The sequence below is a fragment of the Ovis canadensis genome, chromosome 12 (assembly GCF_042477335.2).
Source record: "Ovis canadensis isolate MfBH-ARS-UI-01 breed Bighorn chromosome 12, ARS-UI_OviCan_v2, whole genome shotgun sequence".
NCBI lineage: Eukaryota > Metazoa > Chordata > Mammalia > Artiodactyla > Bovidae > Ovis > Ovis canadensis.
In genome coordinates, this window is record NC_091256.1 from 49,087,326 (window position 1) to 49,106,911 (window position 19,586).

The following is a 19,586-nucleotide window of genomic DNA, read 5'->3' on the forward strand; positions in this document are numbered from 1 at the left end:
AACTGTGGTGTTGGAGAAGACTCTTGAGAGTCCCTTGGACTACAAGGAGATCCAACCAGTCCATCCTAAAGGAGATCAGTCCTGGGTGTTCTTTGGAAGGAATGATGCTAAAGCTGAAACTGCAGTACTTTGGCCACCTCATGCGAAGAGTTGACTCATTGGAAAAGACTCTGATGCTGGGAGGGATTGGGGGCAGGAGGAGAAGGAGACGACAGAGGATGAGATGGCTGGATGGCATCACCCACTCAATGGACATGAGTTTGAGTGAACTCTGGGCGTTGGTGATAGACAGGGAGGCCTGGCGTGCTGCAATTCATGGGGTCGCAAAGAGTCAGACACAACTGAGCGACTGAACTGAACTGATCCCAAATGTCATGGTACCGCAAATCAAAAATTTGTAATGGTTATACACACAAAAAAGGTATCCACACACAACACTAAAGATAGTCATCAAACCACAAAAGAAGAAAGGGAGGAAAATATCTACCAAAAACAATCCAAAACTATTAACAAAATGGCAGTAAGAACCCATATATTGATAATTACCTAAATATAAATGGAATAAATGCTCCAACCAAAGACATAGATTGGCTGAATGGATACAAAAGCAGGACCCATATATATGCAGCCTACAAAAGATCTACTTAAGATCTAGAGACATATACAGACAAAAGTGAGGTGATGGAAAAAGATATTCCATGCAAATAAAAGTCAAAAGAGAGCTGAAGTAGTAATACTTATCAGACAAAATAGACTTTAAAGCCTGTTATCTGAGACAAAAAAGGACACTACATAATGATTAAGCGATCAATCCAAGGAATAGAAATAACAATTGTAAATTTCTATGTCCCTCCATCATAAGAGCACCTCAATACATCAGACAAACATTATTTAACACAAAAGAAGAAAATAACAGTAATACAGTCATAGTGGGAAAATTTAACATCCCACTTTTTTTTTTTTAGTTTTTTATTTTTTAAATTTTAAAATCTTTAATTCTTACATGCGTTCCCAAACATGAACCCCCCTCCCACCTCCCTCCCCATAACATCTCTCTGGGTCATCCCCATGCACCAGCCCCAAGCATGCTGTATCCTGCGTCAGTCATAGACTGGCGATTCAATTCTTACATGATAGTATACATGTTAGAATGCCATTCTCCCAAATCATCCCACCCTCTCCCTCTCCCTCTGAGTCCAGACAGATCATCTATCCAAAAAAATCAATAAGGAAATACAGGTGACACATTAGACTAGATAGACTGAATTGATATTTAGATGGAGCATTCCATCTGAAAGCAGCCGAATACACATTCTTTTCAAGAGCACATAGAACAGTCTCCAGGATAGATCTGGGCCACAAAGGAAGCCTCATTAAATTTATAAAATTGAATCATATCAAACATCTTTTCCAATTGCAACACTATGTGATTAGAAATCAACTATAAGGGAAAAACTAAAAAGCACAAACAAACACATGGAAGCTAAACAATATGTAACTAAACAACTAATGGATCACTAAGGAAGTCAAAGAGAAAATGAATACCTTGAAACAAATGAAAATTAAAACAATGATCTAAAACCTATGGGATGCAGCAAAAGCAGTTCTAAGAGCTAAGTTTAAAGTGATATGCTTATCAAAAAACAAGAAAAATCTCGGAAAAACAGCCTAACTTACACCTAAAACAACTAGAGAAAGAACAACAACAACAACAAAAATTCAGAATTAGTAGGAGAAAAGAAATCATAAAGATCAGAGCAGAAATAAATGAAATATAGACCAAGGAAAGAAAAGATCAATAAAAATAAAAGATGTTTCTTTGAAAATATTTTAAAAACTGATAAAGCTTTAGCCAGACTCATAAAGAAAAAAAAAAAGGGAGAGGATCCAAATCAATAAAACTAGAAATGAAAATGGAAAAGTTACAATGGACACAACAGAAGTACAAAGGATCATATTACTACCAGAAGCAACCATACATCCAAAAATGGACAATATGGAAGAAATGGACAGACTTTCAGAAAGGTACAATCCCTCAAGACTGAACCAGGAAGAAACAGAAAATATGAACAGACTAATAACAAGTTCTGAAATTTAAACTGTGGTTTTAAAACTTCCAAAAAGCAAAAGTTCCAGAATGGGTAGCTTCACTGGCAAGTTCTACCAAATATTCAGAGAAAACAACTATACTATACTAAACATCTATACTACTAACATCTATACTAAACATCCATACTACTAAAACTGTTCCCAAAAAGTTGCAGAGGAAGGAATACTTTAGAACTAATTCTATGATGCCATCATCACCCTGATACCAAAACCAGACAAAAATACCACAGAAAAGAAAATTACACACCAATATCACTGATGATCGTAGATGTAAAGATCCTCAACAAAATGTTAGCAAACCAAATCCAAAAGTACACTAAAAGGATCATATACCGTGGTCAACTGGGACTTATCCCACAGATGCAAGGATATTACAAAATCTGCAAATCAATCATAATGTGATATAACACATTAAAAATTGAAGAACAAATCCATGTGATCATTACAACAGATGCAGAAAAATCTTTTGATAAAATTCAACATTCATTTATGATAAAAAAAAACACAAACTCTTCAGAGAGTGGCACAAAGGGAATATACCTCAACATAATAAAGACCATATATGACAAACCCACATCTAACATAATACTCAATGGTGAAAAGCTGAAAGCATGCCCTCTAAGATAAGTAACAAGACAGGTAAACACCATTTTCATTAACCATAGTTTCAGAAGTCCTATTCAGAGTAATCAGAGAAGAAAAGGAAATAAAGGGAATCCAATGGGAAAGGAAGAAGTAAAACTGTTAGTGTTTACATATGACATGATACTATACATCAAAAATCCTTAAAATGCTACCAGAAAACTACTAAAACTCATCTATGAATTTGGTAAAGTTGCAGGATGAAAAATTAATTTGCAGAAATATGTTGCACTTCTATACACTAACCATAAAAGATTATAAAGAGAAATCAAGGAAACAATCTCATTTACCATCACATCAAAAAGAATAAAATAAACCTATGTAACATGGTCCACCAGAGAAGGGAATGGCAAACCACTTCAGTATTCTTGCCTTGGGAACCCCATGAACAGCATGAAAAGGCAGAAGACAGGACACTGAAAGATGAACTCCCCAAGTTGGTAGGTGCCCAATATGCTACAGGAGATCAGTGGAGAAGTAACTCCAGAAAGAATTAAGAGACAGTCAAAGCAAAGACAACACCCAGTTGTGGATGTGACTGGTGTTGGAAGCAAAGTCTGATGCTATAAAGAGAAATATTGTATGGGAACCTGGGATGTTAGGCCCATGAATTAAGGCAAATTGCAAGTGGTCAAACAGGAGATGGCAAGAGTGAATATCAACGTTTTAGGAATCAATCAACTAAAATGAACTGGCATGTGTGAATTTAACTCAGATGACCATTATATCTATTACTGCGGGCAAGAATCACTTAGAAGAAATGGAGTAGCCATGATAGTCAACAAAAAAGTCCAAAATGCAGTACTTGGATACAATCTCAAAAATGACAAGGATCTCTGTTCTTTTCCAAGGCAAACCATTCAATATCACAGTAATCCAAGTCTATTCCCCGACCAGAAGCTAAAGTTGAACGGTTCTATGAAGACCTACAAGACCTTCCAAAACTAACACCCCAAAAAGATGTCCTTTACATAGTAGGGGACTGGAATTCAAAAGTAGGAAGTCAAGAGATACCTGGAATAACAGGAAAATTTGGCCTTGGAGTATAAAACAAAGCAGGACAGAGGCTAACAGAGTTTTGTCAAGAGAACGCACTGGTCATAGCAAACACCCTCTTCTAACAACACAAGAGAAGACTCTACACATGGACATCACCAGATGACCAGATGGTCAACACTGAAATCAGATTGATTATATTCTTTGCAGACAAAGCTGGAGAATCTCTATATAGTCAGCAAAAACAAGACCAGGAGCTGACTGTGGCTCAGATCATGACCTCCTTATTGTCAAATTCAGACTTAAATTGGAGAAAGTAGGGAAACCACTAGACCATTCAGGTATGATTTAAATGAAATCCCCAACAATTATACAGTGAAAGTGAGAAATAGATACAAGGAATTAGATCTGATAGACAGAGTGCTTGAAGAACTATGGACAGAGGTTTGTGACATTACACAGGAGGCAGTGATGAAGACCATCCCCAAGGGAAAAAAAAATTTTTAAGGCAAAATGGTTGTCTGAAGAAGTCTTACAAATAGCTGTGGAAAGAAGAGAAGCAAAAGGCAAAGGAGAAAAGGAAAGATATAAGCATCTGAATGCAGAGTTCCAAAGAATAGCAAGGAGAGATAAGAAAGCCTTCCTGAGTGATCAGTGCAAAGAAATAGAGGAAAACAACAGAATGGGAAAGACTAGAGATCTCTTCAAGAAAATCAGAGATACCAAGGAAACATTTCATGCAAAGATGGGCACAATAAAGGACAGAAATGGTATGGGTGTAACAGAAGCAGAAGATATTAAGAAGAGGTGGCAAGAATACACAGAAGAACTGTTCAAAATAGATCTTCATGACCCTGATAACAATGATGATGCAATCACTCACCTACAGCCAGACATCCTGGAATGAGAAGTCAAGCAGGCCTTAGGAAGCATCACTACAAACCTTGTGGAGGTGATGGAATTCCAGTTTAGCTATTAGAAATCCTAAAAGGTGATGTTATGAAAGTGCTGCACTCAATATGCAGCAAATTGCAAAAACTCAGCAGTGGCCACAGGACTGGAAAATGTCACTTGTCATTCCAATCTGTAAGAAAGGCAATGCCAAAGAATGCTCAAACTACCACATAATTGCACTCATCTCACTAGTAAAGTAATGCTCAAAATTCTCCAAGCCAGGCTTCAATAATACATGAACAGTGAACTTCCAGATGTTCAATCTGGATTTAGAAAAGGCAGAGGAACCAGGGATCAAATTGCCAACATCTGCTGGATCATGGAAAAAGCAAGAGAGTTACAGAAAAACATCTACTACTGTTTTATTGACTACACCACAGCCTTTGACTGTGTGGATCATAACAAACTGTGGAAAATTCTGAAAGAGATGGGAATACCAGACCACCTGACCTGCCTCTTGAGAAATCTGTACGCAGGCCATGAAGCAACAGTTAGAACAAGACATGGAACAACAGACTATTTCCAAATCGGGAAAGGAGTATGTCATGGCTGTATATTGTGACTCTGCTTATTTAACTTATATGCAGAGTACATCATACAAAATGCTGGGCTGGATGAAGCACAAGTTGGAATCAAGATTGCTCGGTGAAATATCAATAAACTCAGATATGCAGATGACACCACCCTTATGGCAGAAAGTGAAGGAAAACTAAAGAGCCTCTTGATGAAAGGGAAAGAGGAGAGTGTAAAAGCTAGCTTACAACTCAACATTCAGAAAACTAAGATCATAGCATCTGGTCCCATCACTTCATGGGAAATAGATGGGTACACAATGGAAATCGTGACAGACTTTATTTTCTTGGGCTCCAGAATCACTGCAGATGGTGACTGCAGCCATGAAATTAAAAGATGCTTGCTCCTTGGAAGGAAAATTATGACCAACCTAGACAGCATATTAAAAAGTAAAGACATTACTTTTCCAACAAAGGTCTGCCTAGTCAAATCTATGGTTTTTCCAATAGTCATGCTTGGATGTGAGAGTTGGACTATAAAGAAAGCTGAGTGCTAAAGAATGGATGCTTTTGAACTGTGGGATTGGAAAAGACTCTTGAGAGTCCCTTGGACTGCAAGGAGATGAAACCAGTCCATCCTAAAGGAAATCAGTCCTGAATATTCATTGGAAGGACTGATGCTGAAACTCCAATACTTTGGCCACTGGATTTGAAGCACTGACTCATTGGAAAAGACTCTGTTGCTGGGCAAGATGAAGGCTGGAGGAGAAGGGGATGACAGAGGATGAGATGGTTGGATGGCATCACCAACTTGATGGACGTGAGTTTGAATAAGTTCCAGGAATGGTGATGGACAGGGAAGCCTGGCGTGCTGCTGTCCATGAGGTTACAAAGAGTCAGACATGACTGAGCAACTGAATTGAACTGAGCTGAATATAAGGAGGCAAAAGACCTATACTAGAAAAACTTCGGAAGGTTGGTGATAAAATTGAAGATGACACAAAGGGAAGTAAAGATATACCATATTCTTGGATTGGAGGAGTATTGTTAAAAAGACTAGGTTGAGACTTCTTTGGTGGTCCAGTGGTTCAAAATACACCTGCCAATGAAGGGGATGTGGTTATGATCTCTGGTTCAGGAAGATCCCACATGCTGTGGAGAAACTAAGCCCATGCACCACAACTCTCTGAACCTGTTCTCTAGAACCCATGCTTCACAGCCCATGCTCCACACTAGAGAAACCACCACAATAAGAAATCCATGCACTGCAATGAAGTGTAGCCCCTGCTCAGCAGAATTAGAGCCCTACAGGCAGTGAAAAAGACCTAATATAGCCAAAACCAAAGAAATACACTTTTTACAAAAATGAGTAGACTACCCCAAACAGTGTACATATCCAGTGGAATCTCTATCAAATTACCAATAGCATTTTTCTCAGAACTAGAACAAAAAAATTTTAAATTTACATGGAAACATAAAAGATCCCCAAATACCCAAAACAGTCTTGAGAAAGAAGAATGGACCTGAAGGAATCACACTTCTTTACTTCAAACTATATTACAAAGCTACAGTAATCAAAATAGTATGGTACTGGCAACAGAAACAGATACATAGATCACTAGAACAACATAGAAAGCCTAGAAATAATCCCACACACCTATGGTCAATGAATCTACAACAAAGAAAATAATACACAATGGAGAAAAGACAATCTCTTCAAGTTGTGCTCATAAAATTGAACAGCTACATGTAAAATAATAATATTAGAACATTTCTAACACCATATATAAAAAATTAACTCAGAATGGATTAAAGACATAAATGTAAGACCAGATACTATAAAAATAATGGAGAAAAACATAGGCAGAACATTCTTTGATATAAATCTCAACAATATCTTTTTGGGTCCATCTCCTAGCTGGCATAATATTATACACTAAAAATAAAAATGTATATAATGTAAAAATGGAAATAACAAAAATAGACAAGTGGGACCAAATTAAACTTAAAAGCCTTTGCACAGCAAAGGAAACCATAAGCAGAACAAAATGCAACCTATATAATGGTAAAAAACATTTGCAGATGATGCAACCAACAAGAGATTTATTTCCAAACTATACAAACAGCTCATACAATTCAATACAAAAAAAAAAAAAGCAACCCAATCAAAAAAGGTACATGGAATGATGCTTAATATCACTATTAGAGAAATGCAAATGAAAACTACAATAAGATAACACTTCACACCAGTCAGAATGGCCATCATCAAATAGTCTACAATAATAAATGTTGGAGAGGGTGTGCAGAAAAAGGAAACCTCCTCCATTGTTGGGAATGTAAATTGGTACAACCAGTATGGAGAACAGTATGGAGATTCCCTAAAAGGCTAAAAATAGAGCTGCCATAAGATTATTCAGCCATAAAAAAATGAAACAATGCCATTTGCAGCAACATGGATGGACCTAGAGATTATCACACTAAGTGAAGTAAGCCAGACAACAAAGAAAAATAACATATAAAGTGAAAGTGAAAGTCACTCAGTCATGTCCGAATCTATAGTCCATGGAATTCTCCAGGCCAGAATACTGGAGTGGGTAGACTTTCCCTTCTTCAGGGGATTGTCCCAACCCAGGGATCGAACCGGGGTTTCCTGAATTGCAGATGGATTCTTTTCCAGCTGAGCTAACAGGGAAGCCCATATATATAAACTGATACAACACTGCAAATCAACTATATTTCAATAATACTTTTTAAAAAGGTAAAGCCATAAAACAAGAGAAAAAGTTGAATGAAAATGGGAAAAATAAACCTTACATGAAGCCTATAAAGAGAACTTGCAAGATTATAACTCAGTGTTTACCATTCTAGGCCATTCCACTACGCATAGTTCATTCCTTCAAAATACAGATACATGTCTTCTTTAACTGTAAAAATGTTTTTGGAAGTGTATTGTTCCATTATTATTCTATTCCATTATTTTGACTTGCTTTTTAAAGGACTCAAGTTATACATATGCTTTCTGAATTGAGCTTATATGTTTTACCTAATAAAGTCTACCCAACCAAAATAAACCTTTCTTTAAAAATGGCTTTTCTCCTATTATCCATAAATGCACAGACTGGGAGGCTGCCAGAAGGGTAGACTAGGAGGTCCCTGAGCTCACCCACTCCAAAAGGCACACCAAAATTACAATTATTTACAGAGTAACTATTGATGAGAAAGACTAGGAAACTAGCAGAAAAACAAATCTACAACTAAAGAACTAAAGAAGGAAGCGCAATAAGATGGGTAGGAAGTACAGAGACACTATACAGTCAGTATCCAAACCCCCAGATTGGAGACCCATGAAGCAGAAGATAATCACAATCTCAGAGGTTCTGCCCAAGGTGTAAGGCATCTAAACCCCACATTTGGCTACCCAGCTTGGGGGTCCTGCACCAGAAAGATGAACTCACAGAATATCTGATTTTGAAGGCCTCTAAGCCTTGCTTTCAGGAGAGTCAGAGGGCTGTAAGAAACAAAGACTTCACTCTTAAAGCATACATGGTAAAATTCATATTCTCAAAGACCCAGGGCAGAAGCAGTAATTCAGAAAGAATGTGGGTCAAACACACTGATCTTGGAGAGCCTTCTAGAGAGACAGGAGGCAACATGGACTCACCTGGAGACATAGACTCTAGTGAGTAATGAGGATGAAAGTTACAGTGTGGCAAACGTAGCCAAGAATAATGTAATATCTTCACATAAAGACAGATGAGAAATTTACATGGTAAACATTTTGTAGCAAATAGAAATATGGAATCACTATGTTGTACGCCAGGAAATAAGGAAGTGTTGTAGGTCAATTATATTTCAAAAACAAATTAAATTCATAGAAAAGGAGATAGGATTTGTGGTTTGCCAAAGGCTGGTGGAAGGTGTAATTTCCAATTAGAAGATAAATAAGTACTAAGGCACAATTAACACTGCTGTATATTATATATGAAAGTTGTTGAGAGTAAATTCTAAGAGTTCTTCACCAGAAAATATTTTTTCTTTTCCTTTTATTTTGCATGATGGATGTATGCTAAACTTATTGTGGTAACCATTTCATGATGTATGGACATCAAATCATTGTATTATATGCTTTAAACTTATACAATGCTTTATGTCAATTATGATCTCAATAAAACTTGAAGGCAGTGACTCTCATGGAGGCAGCGACTCTCATGAAGGCAGCAAGCACGAGATGTGTCTGTTGCCCTCATTAGGTTTAATTACCCAGTTGGATCATGATCATATCTTAGTCTCTCAAAGTGTTCTAGTAATTGTCAGTGGTTTACATGAAGTGACCAAGGGTGTTTCAAACTGTACAAAACTGTATGGAAACTGTATCAAAACTGTACATATTTCTAAAATGAAAAGGCTTTCATATTCTCCTCACTCTGCACTTTGCTGTTGGTATGACAAGGCATTTAAAGATGTTCCTGGCATTTTTTTTTAAATTTGTAAGTATATGGGTTAACTTTATGGTCATTGGCTAGAAATCCCAAGTTCTCAGCTGTACATATGTATAGTTTGTAAAAAAAAAAAAAAAAAAAAAAAAGCAACGGAGATACACTCTTAATGTTCCTTGCTTGGTGTGGAGGCTGTGGGTCAATGCCTTCCAGAGGGGCTGTAGCTCAGGGCGTGCACTGTGGAACTGGACCTGTGGACACTGGAGTGGGCATCCAAGGTTGTCTTGTTTTTGTATATAGTGACATAGCATCCCACTGCCATTATTAGCTGTGGAAAAGGAGAGGGTCAGCTGGAATGAGAATTGTTTTGGATCATTTTTCTTTGAAGTGCTTCCCTTGTGGCTCAGCTGGTAAAAAAAATCTGTCTGCAATGCAGGAGACCTGGGTTTGATCCCTGGGTTGGGAAGATCCCTTGGAGAAGGGAAAGGCTATCCACTCCAGTATTCTGGCCTAGAGAATTCCATGGACTGTATAGTCCATGGGTTTGCAAAGAGTTGGACTCAACTGAGCGACTTTCATTTTCACTGAAGTACAGTAGTTTTAAACTTTTTTAAACAAACCATAGAACTCTGCATTGTCAACAAAGCCAAGAGCCACTGCACCAATGAAAGTTCAAGAACGCTCTGTACTAAACATGATCTGCAATATCCTATTAATTTTGTTTGTATGTTTGGAGTACTTAAATGTTTTTGAAATCAAATAAACAGTATTACATTTTTTAAAAACGTCAAGGAAAAAAATAAATACATGTTAATTTCTCATGAAAATAATCATTTCATTATGTAAAAAAGCACATAAATATGCTTTCCATTGGTGCTTATTTGCGTGTTAGTTGCTGCCTTGGTCATTCTGAGAAGGACTAAATTCTTAATGTCTAAGAAATATTTGGTTTATAAGTGCCTAGGGAACAAGAGACTCTAATTGGCCTGTGAAATTGCTTTTACAGGTGTCTAAAATTGTGGATACTATTTATAAGCAGCTGTGTGGAGATGATTCTCCCATTCTGAGGGAAGCTATGTTGCGGGTCATCACCTTGTTGACACGTACTTCACCGAAGAAGGTCATCTTTCAACTTATGGACTATCCGGTACCAGCAGATGAGTAAGATCCCTCCTGCAGGGTTTGTTCAGTCTTGAGAGTCAGATAGAGCAGGGCAGGGCAGATCTCATTTCTTTTTTTCCTGAAGGATAATGTCTATTTTTACACCACATGGGATGATTGTAAGGCTTAACTAAGATAATATACAGTATGTATAGCTTCATAAAATACATGACACATAGTAGACAATCAAGAAATGATACTTGTTATTATTTATTTGAGGCTTTAATTGTGTCCTGTTGTGTATCCCACATTGAAAAACCTCTCCTCAAAGTAATAATGTTTTTTTCCCCATATGTGATAGAATTCATAGTGGGTTGTTTTTTGTTTGTTTGTTTGTTTTTCATTTATGAAGGACCTAAGATATTTCCACCCACCAATAAAATAATAAAACAAAATTCCCAGGTATAGTTGGGAGTCTCTTGTCCCTTAACTGTTTATTTGAAATTCATGATCCAGGATCATAAGAAATATTTAAGAAGAAAGGATGCTAATGTGAGCCTACATGACTTTATGAAACTAACAGCCAAATTAGAAGAGCTTATTAATTCACATTACTCCATTTCTATAGTTCATACATTGGAAGGGAAGGTATTACTTCTCTATTACAGTGTAAAAGGCAGGAAGTTACATTATGGAAAGAATGCAGGCCTTGGAAACATATTGACCCTTATATCCTGTGTGACATCATGTAAGTTTCATAAACATCATGATCCTCAATTTCCTAATCTGTGATATGAGCAAAAATTTTATCTATGAAGCTGTTACATGGATTAAATTAATGTCTACAAGAGATCAATGAAATCAACAAAACGCTAAACAAATTTTGTTGATTTTTTCAACAAGTCAACCAAGTTTGTTGGCTTTTTGTTGGTTGTTCTTGTTGTTGTTGACTGTTTTCAACTAAAAGATAGCGGTTTTTAAAATATAAATTTATTTATTTTAATTGGAGATAGCATTTTTTAAGGAAGCTTAAATTCACAAAGTATTTTACTACTTAGGCAATTCTTAAAAAGTAAAAATATTCATAGGACTCAGTGTTTTCTTGTTTAGGTAGGAACTGAGTACCCACTGTGTGTAAAGTATTCCCAACCTTCAAGCATTTTGTTGAGGAGAGTGAATATACCCACATGAATATAAGATAAAAGCTGCCAATGGGTCCATCATGAACAGTATGAATTGAGAAGGTACAGAAAGCAAACCTAATTAGAATTAGATGAACTTTATTAAACTGGTCACCAGGAGGTCTTGTGCAGTAGTAGGTGAGGATGGACATAAAAAAGACTGGAATTTGTAGGTAATCTTAAATGGAGAAACAGAAAGAAGATCTGGTCAGCCAGAAGATATAATCAAGAGGTAAAGGAAGAGGCCTTGAAAGATTTGATATCCATGTGGTTCTAAGCATGGTTCTATGAATAAGCCTTGCAGACAAAAGCATTTGGTACTAGGGTTCTAGACAGCTGAGTGTGTCCATGTTCTGAAGGGCCTGGGCCCCCTATTAAGAACCCAAATGCAGAGAGAATGAGCAACAGAGTTCAGAGCTCAGCACGGCTTCACAAGGTATCAAGAATATACCAACACAGAGGACTGTTTTTAAAATGAGCAACAATAAGAATAATCTTGAAGAGTAGCAGGTATGTAGGGAAAGGAACTTGGGAATTGGAGGCTGAGAAGCTGGGATTCTAGTCATATCTGGTGAGCTGATTAGATATGTGACATTTGGGGAAATGGCTTAGTTTTTAAATTTAACTTTTTAATTTTTAAGTTATGTAGCTTCTTATTTAATTACCTTCTAGCTTTTCACATTGATTTATTTACGTATATGTTAATTTGTATATCGATACCAGTTTTAAAATATTCAATTATCCCTGGACAAATAAGGTCACAAGATGGAAGGAAGGGTATGGGGTACAGAAGCTGATCAGTTCCTGACTTTGAGCTGGACAGATATTTAAATAACAGTAGGAAATGAACTTGCAGACTGAGAGACTGTATTTTCCATAAGACCTTATTAAAATTCTTCCTTTGTTTTCAAGGACAAAAATCTTAATGGGATCATTTGGGAATAGGAATATCAGTTTGTTTTGGACTTGTCTGAAGTTTCTTTGCTCTATAAACACATAAAACCAAGATTGTTTTCCTGATTTGAGTCACACTGTTGAGCAGAAAATGAAAAGTGCATGATTCTCATGATTGGGGGTCGGGGGTTGTGTTTGCAGCATTTTGATACTGATGTGGTATGCAGCCGGTTCCGAGTCAAGTGTGGTCCCCCATGTACTGAAGACAATCTTGTTGATACTGAAAGGAAAGCCTAGAGAAGTGGAGAAAATAACAACAGAAAGAAAACATTTCTCTCTCGACACTACGAATATGATGCCTGTGGCGGTAAATAACACAATGAGTAATTTCCATTTGTTGTCATTGTTTTCTTAATCATGAAAATTCCTATCTGCCCACAGACTCAGTCATGCTTCCTTGACACAGTTTGGCTCTCATTCATTCATTCATTCACTCAGTGCACATCCATGATCACAAAGCTTACAGTCTCGTAAGAGACAGAGACAATGAACCAAAAAAATGTGTCATATGTCAGATGATACAAAGCTTAGAAGAGATATAAAGCAGGGTAAGAAAAAGAAGTGGCTGGGAGGGTTTTGGTAAATTGCTCAGGGCAGGTCTCTCTACTATAGTAATCTAATCAAAGACCTGAATGAGGTGAGGGAGTGATCCTTGCAGGTACCTGGGCATGAGAGTCCTAGACAGAGAGAAGGGCAAAAGCCATGTAGCGATGGGAGTTTACCTGGTATGTTATCGAAGCAAGGTCAAAACATCTGGAGAGAACTAAGCAAGGGTGAAAGTGTAGGAGATGGTATCGGAGAGGTAGCCACCAGTCAGGTCACACAGACTTGATAGGCAAGTGAAGGCCTAATCTCATTCATGCCATCATTATATATCTCCCAAGCACCCACATTGGCACTCCTGAGAGTAAATTCAAGTCTTACAGAGATATAATAGGAAAAAATGGATAATGTTCCACAAACATGAGGTAGTGAGATATGTTTCTCTGATATTGTAGGTATTGTAGTGGTCAGGGCACCAAGCAATTTGTTAGTGACCTGGTATGCCCCGCCCCCTTTAAATATTTCACTGTCCTGGATTGTTGAAGCGTGGGAGGACCTGCGTTATTAACCACATTGGCATGGAGTCTGGGGATCTGTGTCCTTCTTGGGAATCAGCTTGCTTCCTGCCGGTTTGGCAGTCAGGCACTGTTGATAGTGCTTTAGGAGCCCATGGCCAGAAAATGCTTGGCACGGTTCCTGCTTCAGAATGGACTTAGTGACCATTATTGTATGAATGAGTATGCATGCTCGCTTCAGGTTTCCTTCAAGGAAGTTGGGGGAAGGGTTGCAGAGTCCCTCCCTTTCCACATCCCTCATCACTGCTGACTGGGTTTAAAGGGAGATGGTTACATTCTTGACGCCAAACCTTTCCGTTACAGGCATCCCAGGCCCTGTGCACATTACTGCCTCTTGGTCCTTACAAGAAAGCGGTGGCCCAGTTTTTCCCCCAGCTTTTGATGGCCCTCATGCTTCAACTCTTTTACAGCAGCAACCTGAGACTGATGACAGAAGAAAGGCCTTTGTGAGATACTAGGGGTTGTTTCAGACTGAATAAGAAATGCACTCCAGCTGTCAAATATCTCTACTCCTTTGGGTTCCTTTGGAACTACATAATCCCATGTGCAGTATATTCATTTATTATAGTTTTCTCCCCTTTGAAGGGTAGGATGCCTTTGGAAAAGTAACTACTCTAAGTACCTCAAAGTAAGCTAGGACCTTCCCCAAATGTGTCTGTAGTGTATAAAAAAAAATCACTCCCACAAAACACAGTTTATTCCTGCCCCAAAGGGACGCCACCACACAGAAAGAGTAGGGAGGAGCAGCAGGTCCAAAGCTGGACATGTACTAGCTCTGCCATTTCCTCTGATAGTGATCTCTCAGGGTAAATTAGGTGTAAGGTGAAATAATATGCCCAAATGTGCTTTGTGAAATGTACAGTTGCCTTGTGGTTGGTGATAGGATGCGTGGGCTTATGACAGCATGCTGCCATTCTGTCCATGTGTGCATGCACGCTAAGCCACTTCAGTCGTGTCTGACTCTTTGCAACCCCATGGACTATATAGCCCACCAGGAAATTCTCTCCATGGGATTCTCCAGGCGAGAATGCTGGAGTGGGTTGCCATGCTCTCCTCCAGGGGATCTTCCCAACCCAGGGATTGAACCCACATCTCTTATGTCTCCTGCATTGGAAGCTGGGTTCTTTACCACTAGTGCCACCTGGGAAGCCTGTCATTCTGTCTGCATAAGGTAAATTCAGCTTCTCTCTTTTGCCCAAGAGATTACAGTTAGCTTTGCTACTGTGCAGGGTAATCTAGACCCAACTGTCTGCTATTTGCCCTCATCTAAGCCAGGCAGGACTCTCAAACACAATCTGTTCCATTAAGATATTAAGTATGCTAATATAATCTACTCTCTTTCAAGCAGACATATACCAAATCATCTCCAGTAGGTAAGAATATATTCTATTTATTTAAAGCATCCAAAGAAGACAATCAACAAGCACCTTTAGCATGTTTTCACATCATTAAGCATCTTTTGCTAATAAGCTTTTAATAAACTAGTATGCTGCTCTATTATTCATCCTAGATTTTATATGCTACAATTTCAGTTTAACTCCACACCCTGTTAATCAGCAGAGATGAAGACCATTTAGTGCTATTTTCCTTTGAAGCATCCCCTTTCCCAAAATCAGCATCCTGCCCATCGTAGAAAAGGCAGGTCATTTGTATTTAGTTATGTAACGGCTACTGGCAGGTGATGACTCTCCTCTTCTTTGGGCCCTTAGGTATGCCCGGGATGCCCTGAGAGTTCTGCTAAATTGTTCTGGACTTCAAGAGGTGGATACTGCTCTAAAGAGAAAGAACTGCTGGAACCAGTTTTCCCAAGTGCTGTTTCACCATCACGGAGTCTACCTTGTGGCCAAGTAAGAACAGGGGCTTTGAGAACTGTTCTGTCTCTTTCCCACCTGTTTCATCTTTCTTCAGCTGAGCCATGTGGGAACACAGTCAGTATCCACTCCAAACTTCCAAATCTCTCTTAATAACCTGAATTGCTGTTCAACTCCTACTTTTTCACTTATTTTTGAGGGGGGGGGTTACTTTTCCTTTCCTTGCTTTCTTAGCTAATGACATAGATACCAAATTATCCTTCCTCTACCCAACAAGCTTCTCTTTCAGATAAGGAGAACTAGAGGGGAATCTGCTGCTTCCTTCCTCTGTTGTTAGCTGATTTCTGCTTTATAGACATCAGATGGTTATAAATGTGCTCCCACTTAGAAGAGGTCTGATATAAACCTGTGCCCAATGAGAGAGATAAATTCGGGAAAGTATAATAGAAAAGAGCTTTTACTTGTACCATAGTTCTTTTTCTAGCTAATCCACCAGTGAATAGCAAGCTTCTGATTACAGGAATCAGATTTTCTGATCAAGAATCATGATACATGGCCTTGACAACTTAGTAGACCATTTGAAGTTGTGACTGACTCAGAAAGTACAGTGCATATGGTTTCTGGACTCTTGGTGCTTTTAAACCAACATTTTATTTGCACATAGATTTCAAGAATATATTTTATATAAAAACAAAAGGAGGTACCTTTCCATCCTACAGATAGAATCATTCTATCATCAGTACCTTAGTACATATGAATCTTCTTACTCAAAGCATCGTCCACATACCAATAACAAGAGCATCACCTGGGAGTAAAATATGCAGAATCTCAAGGTTCTGTCCAAACCTACTAATCAGAAGCTGCATTTTAGCAAGATCCCTGATTGATCTGTATGCACATTCAAATTTGAGCATCAGACAAAGACCCTGATGCTGGGAAAGACTGAGATCAGGGAGAAGGGGGTGACAGAGCATGAGATGGTTGGATGGTATCACCAACTCACTGGACATGAGTTTAAGCAAACTCCAGGAGATAGTAGGGGACAAAGGAGCCTGTATGCTATAGTCCATGGGGTCGCAAAAAGTCAGATGCAAAATAGCAACTGAACAACAACACTTTAGTGCTTCTCTACCTGGAATCTTCAGATCGAAGCTCTGTTACATGATCCTTCCTAGTCCTGCCAATCTGATCGAGGCCAGCATGTTGGAATAACTGTAAGCCTGGTCACAGGCCCAAGTGTCTTATAGAGAATGGCTCAGTGAATCAGGGCTCACCACCTCTTCTCCTTAATAACCTAGGATATCTCCCAAGATAGTTTCTTAATTATATCATTCAAAGGAATGATTTGGTCTAAAACTACCAATGTAACCTGTCAGCTATGAAATTAAAAGATGCTTACTCCTTGGAAGAAAACTTATGACCAACTAGATAGCATATTCAAAAGCAGAGACATGACTTTGCTGACTAAGGTCCATCTAGTCAAGGCTATGGTTTTTCCAGTGGTCATGTATGGATGTGAGAGTTGGACTGTGAAGAAGATTGAACGCTGAAGAATTGATGCTTTTGAACTGTGGTGTTAGAGAAGACTCTTGAGAGTCCCTTGGACTGCAAGGAGATCCAACCAGTCCATTCTGAAGGAGATCAGCCCTGGGATTTCTTTGGAAGGAATGATGCTAAAGCTGAAACTCCAGTACTTTGGCCACCTCATGCGAAGAGTTGACTCATTGGAAAAGACTCTGATGCTGGGAGGGATTGGGGGCAGGAGGAGAAGGGGACGACAGAGGATGACATGGCTGGATGGCATCACTGACTTGATGGATGTGAGTCTGAGTAAACTCCAGGAGTTGGTGATGGACAGGGAGGCCTGGCATGCTGCGATTCATGGGGTCACATAGAGTCGGACATGACTGACCAACTGAGTTGCACTGAACTGAACTGAACCTGTGTGGTCATCTTTGATTGTCAAGATATTTATTTTGCATTATTTATTTTTTCTCCTTTTGGTCAGGCATGGATGGGAGCTTGCAGTAACATAGGGCAGTCTGTACTGTGACACAGGATAGGAAAAACAGGAAAGAGGAGTAATGTTAAGGACAGAGATGTTATCAGTGATCCAGGTATATAAAACTCCCCAGAGTGTGCATAGAATTCATAATGGGGCTGCAGTTTACCTTGGATAAAGGGATATTTGAGAATATTATTTTTATCTGCATGATACAAAATATAAGGCTAATGGTTTTCCCTTTTCTACCATTAGCATATACTGATGCAGAAAGTGTTTTTATCTTCTTTGCTAATTCAGTGCCTTATTCTCCTTTACAGAACTCTCAGTGAATATAACTTTCCACAGTTTCCAGAGACATTGCATTATCTCTACAAACTCGCTGTAGAAGGTCCTAGAAGGTCAGAAGACAGTGTCATCACAATAATATTCCTCACTGAAGTGAGTTTCACTAGGAGACTGTGAATAACTAGGTTCTCATTTCCTTTGATAATCCAAACTTAAATCAACACTCCAATGTTTTATCTCCCTCTCCAAATACTGATTCTTACCAAAAGTTAAGACAATAACAGATATCTGAAGCTGAGGGGATAAGGTGAAGATAGATTTGGATTATGAGAGGGTTGTCCCTTTAGACTGTTTCAGAAGTTGACCTTTGAAGGGGGTGTGAATTGTGCAAACTAATTATTTTTGTAGCACTAATGCATATATCTCTGCCTGCTTGTTAAAGTATCTAGATAATTGAGTTTACTAAAGGTGCTAGGTAACCTTTGAATCTAAATGAGACTTCAGACTGCATGGAGGAAAAAAAAAGAATGGACTAAATAACTGGGTAACATGAAGATATAGAACTGTATCACTTTGTACATGAACATTACATCAAATATTGGAATGCCATAAAACATTAAGCAAATTGAAGCTTTTTGCTTACAAAAAGCATGTAGAAAATTCTATTAAATGAAATTAACTAAATGAAATCTAATCTTCCCTAAAAGTAATATATAATATACAAGTTTCAATCTAAGGTATGATGCTAAATATTTCCCAAAGTTTGACATGATTTCAAACTTCATAGCAAAATAGTTAATAAATTACAAAGGCATACCCCTATACTATAGTATGTACTTCTAAAGCTTTGAGAATTAGTTTAATGTAACATTGCAATAGCAGATCACCTATGTTTTTCAAACTTGCTTAATACATTTGAATCTCTCATATTTTATTTTGTGACTCGTTATTTTTATTATACAAATACCGAATCAGTCTAAACATAACATACAAAATCCCTCCCATACAATAACACAGTTAAAAGAAATTTACACCTACTATTCATTTTTAATTTCTATCTCAAATAAAACAAATGAGTTCAGGTTTTTAACATAAATAGATTTATGAAGAGAAAGACAGGTGGTGGGGGAGAAAAAAAAAGGATGGAGGGAGGGAGAAAAGAAATTTCTTAGCTCAGAAAGGCCTAGAAGTTGTGAGTATCTCTACTCCTCAGATCTTGGTTTCTAAATACATTTCCCACAAAAAGGAACACAGGTTCCCTATAGGAATGGTTGATTCCAGGGAATGTACGCAATGAATCTGGAACACCCTGTTCTGCTAGACTTACTTAAAAAATGACAGAATGGGTCAAAAGGACACAGAAGCCAGCTTGAAGGAGCATCCCCAGGAAAACCCATGACAATCTGATCATCAAAAGGATTGACAGTAATGGCATATAATCCTTTGAATAAAATAAGAATCCTTGAGCCTGAAAAAAAAAAA

The 19,586-nt window shown here is 38.1% G+C and overlaps 1 protein-coding gene across 1 annotated transcript in view; it reads left to right on the forward strand.

Annotated features, from left to right (window-relative positions):
* The window catches only part of MROH9 (maestro heat like repeat family member 9), a 94,808-nt gene that overhangs the window by 50,941 nt on the left and 24,281 nt on the right, over window positions 1–19,586 (forward strand). Inside the window, exons 12-16 of the mRNA XM_069545094.1 lie at window positions 10,656–10,810; window positions 13,027–13,192; window positions 14,307–14,449; window positions 15,713–15,850; window positions 18,137–18,257. Of these exons, the coding sequence (XP_069401195.1) occupies window positions 10,656–10,810; window positions 13,027–13,192; window positions 14,307–14,449; window positions 15,713–15,850; window positions 18,137–18,257 (723 nt within the window). The remainder of the gene's footprint in view (window positions 1–10,655; window positions 10,811–13,026; window positions 13,193–14,306; window positions 14,450–15,712; window positions 15,851–18,136; window positions 18,258–19,586) is intronic.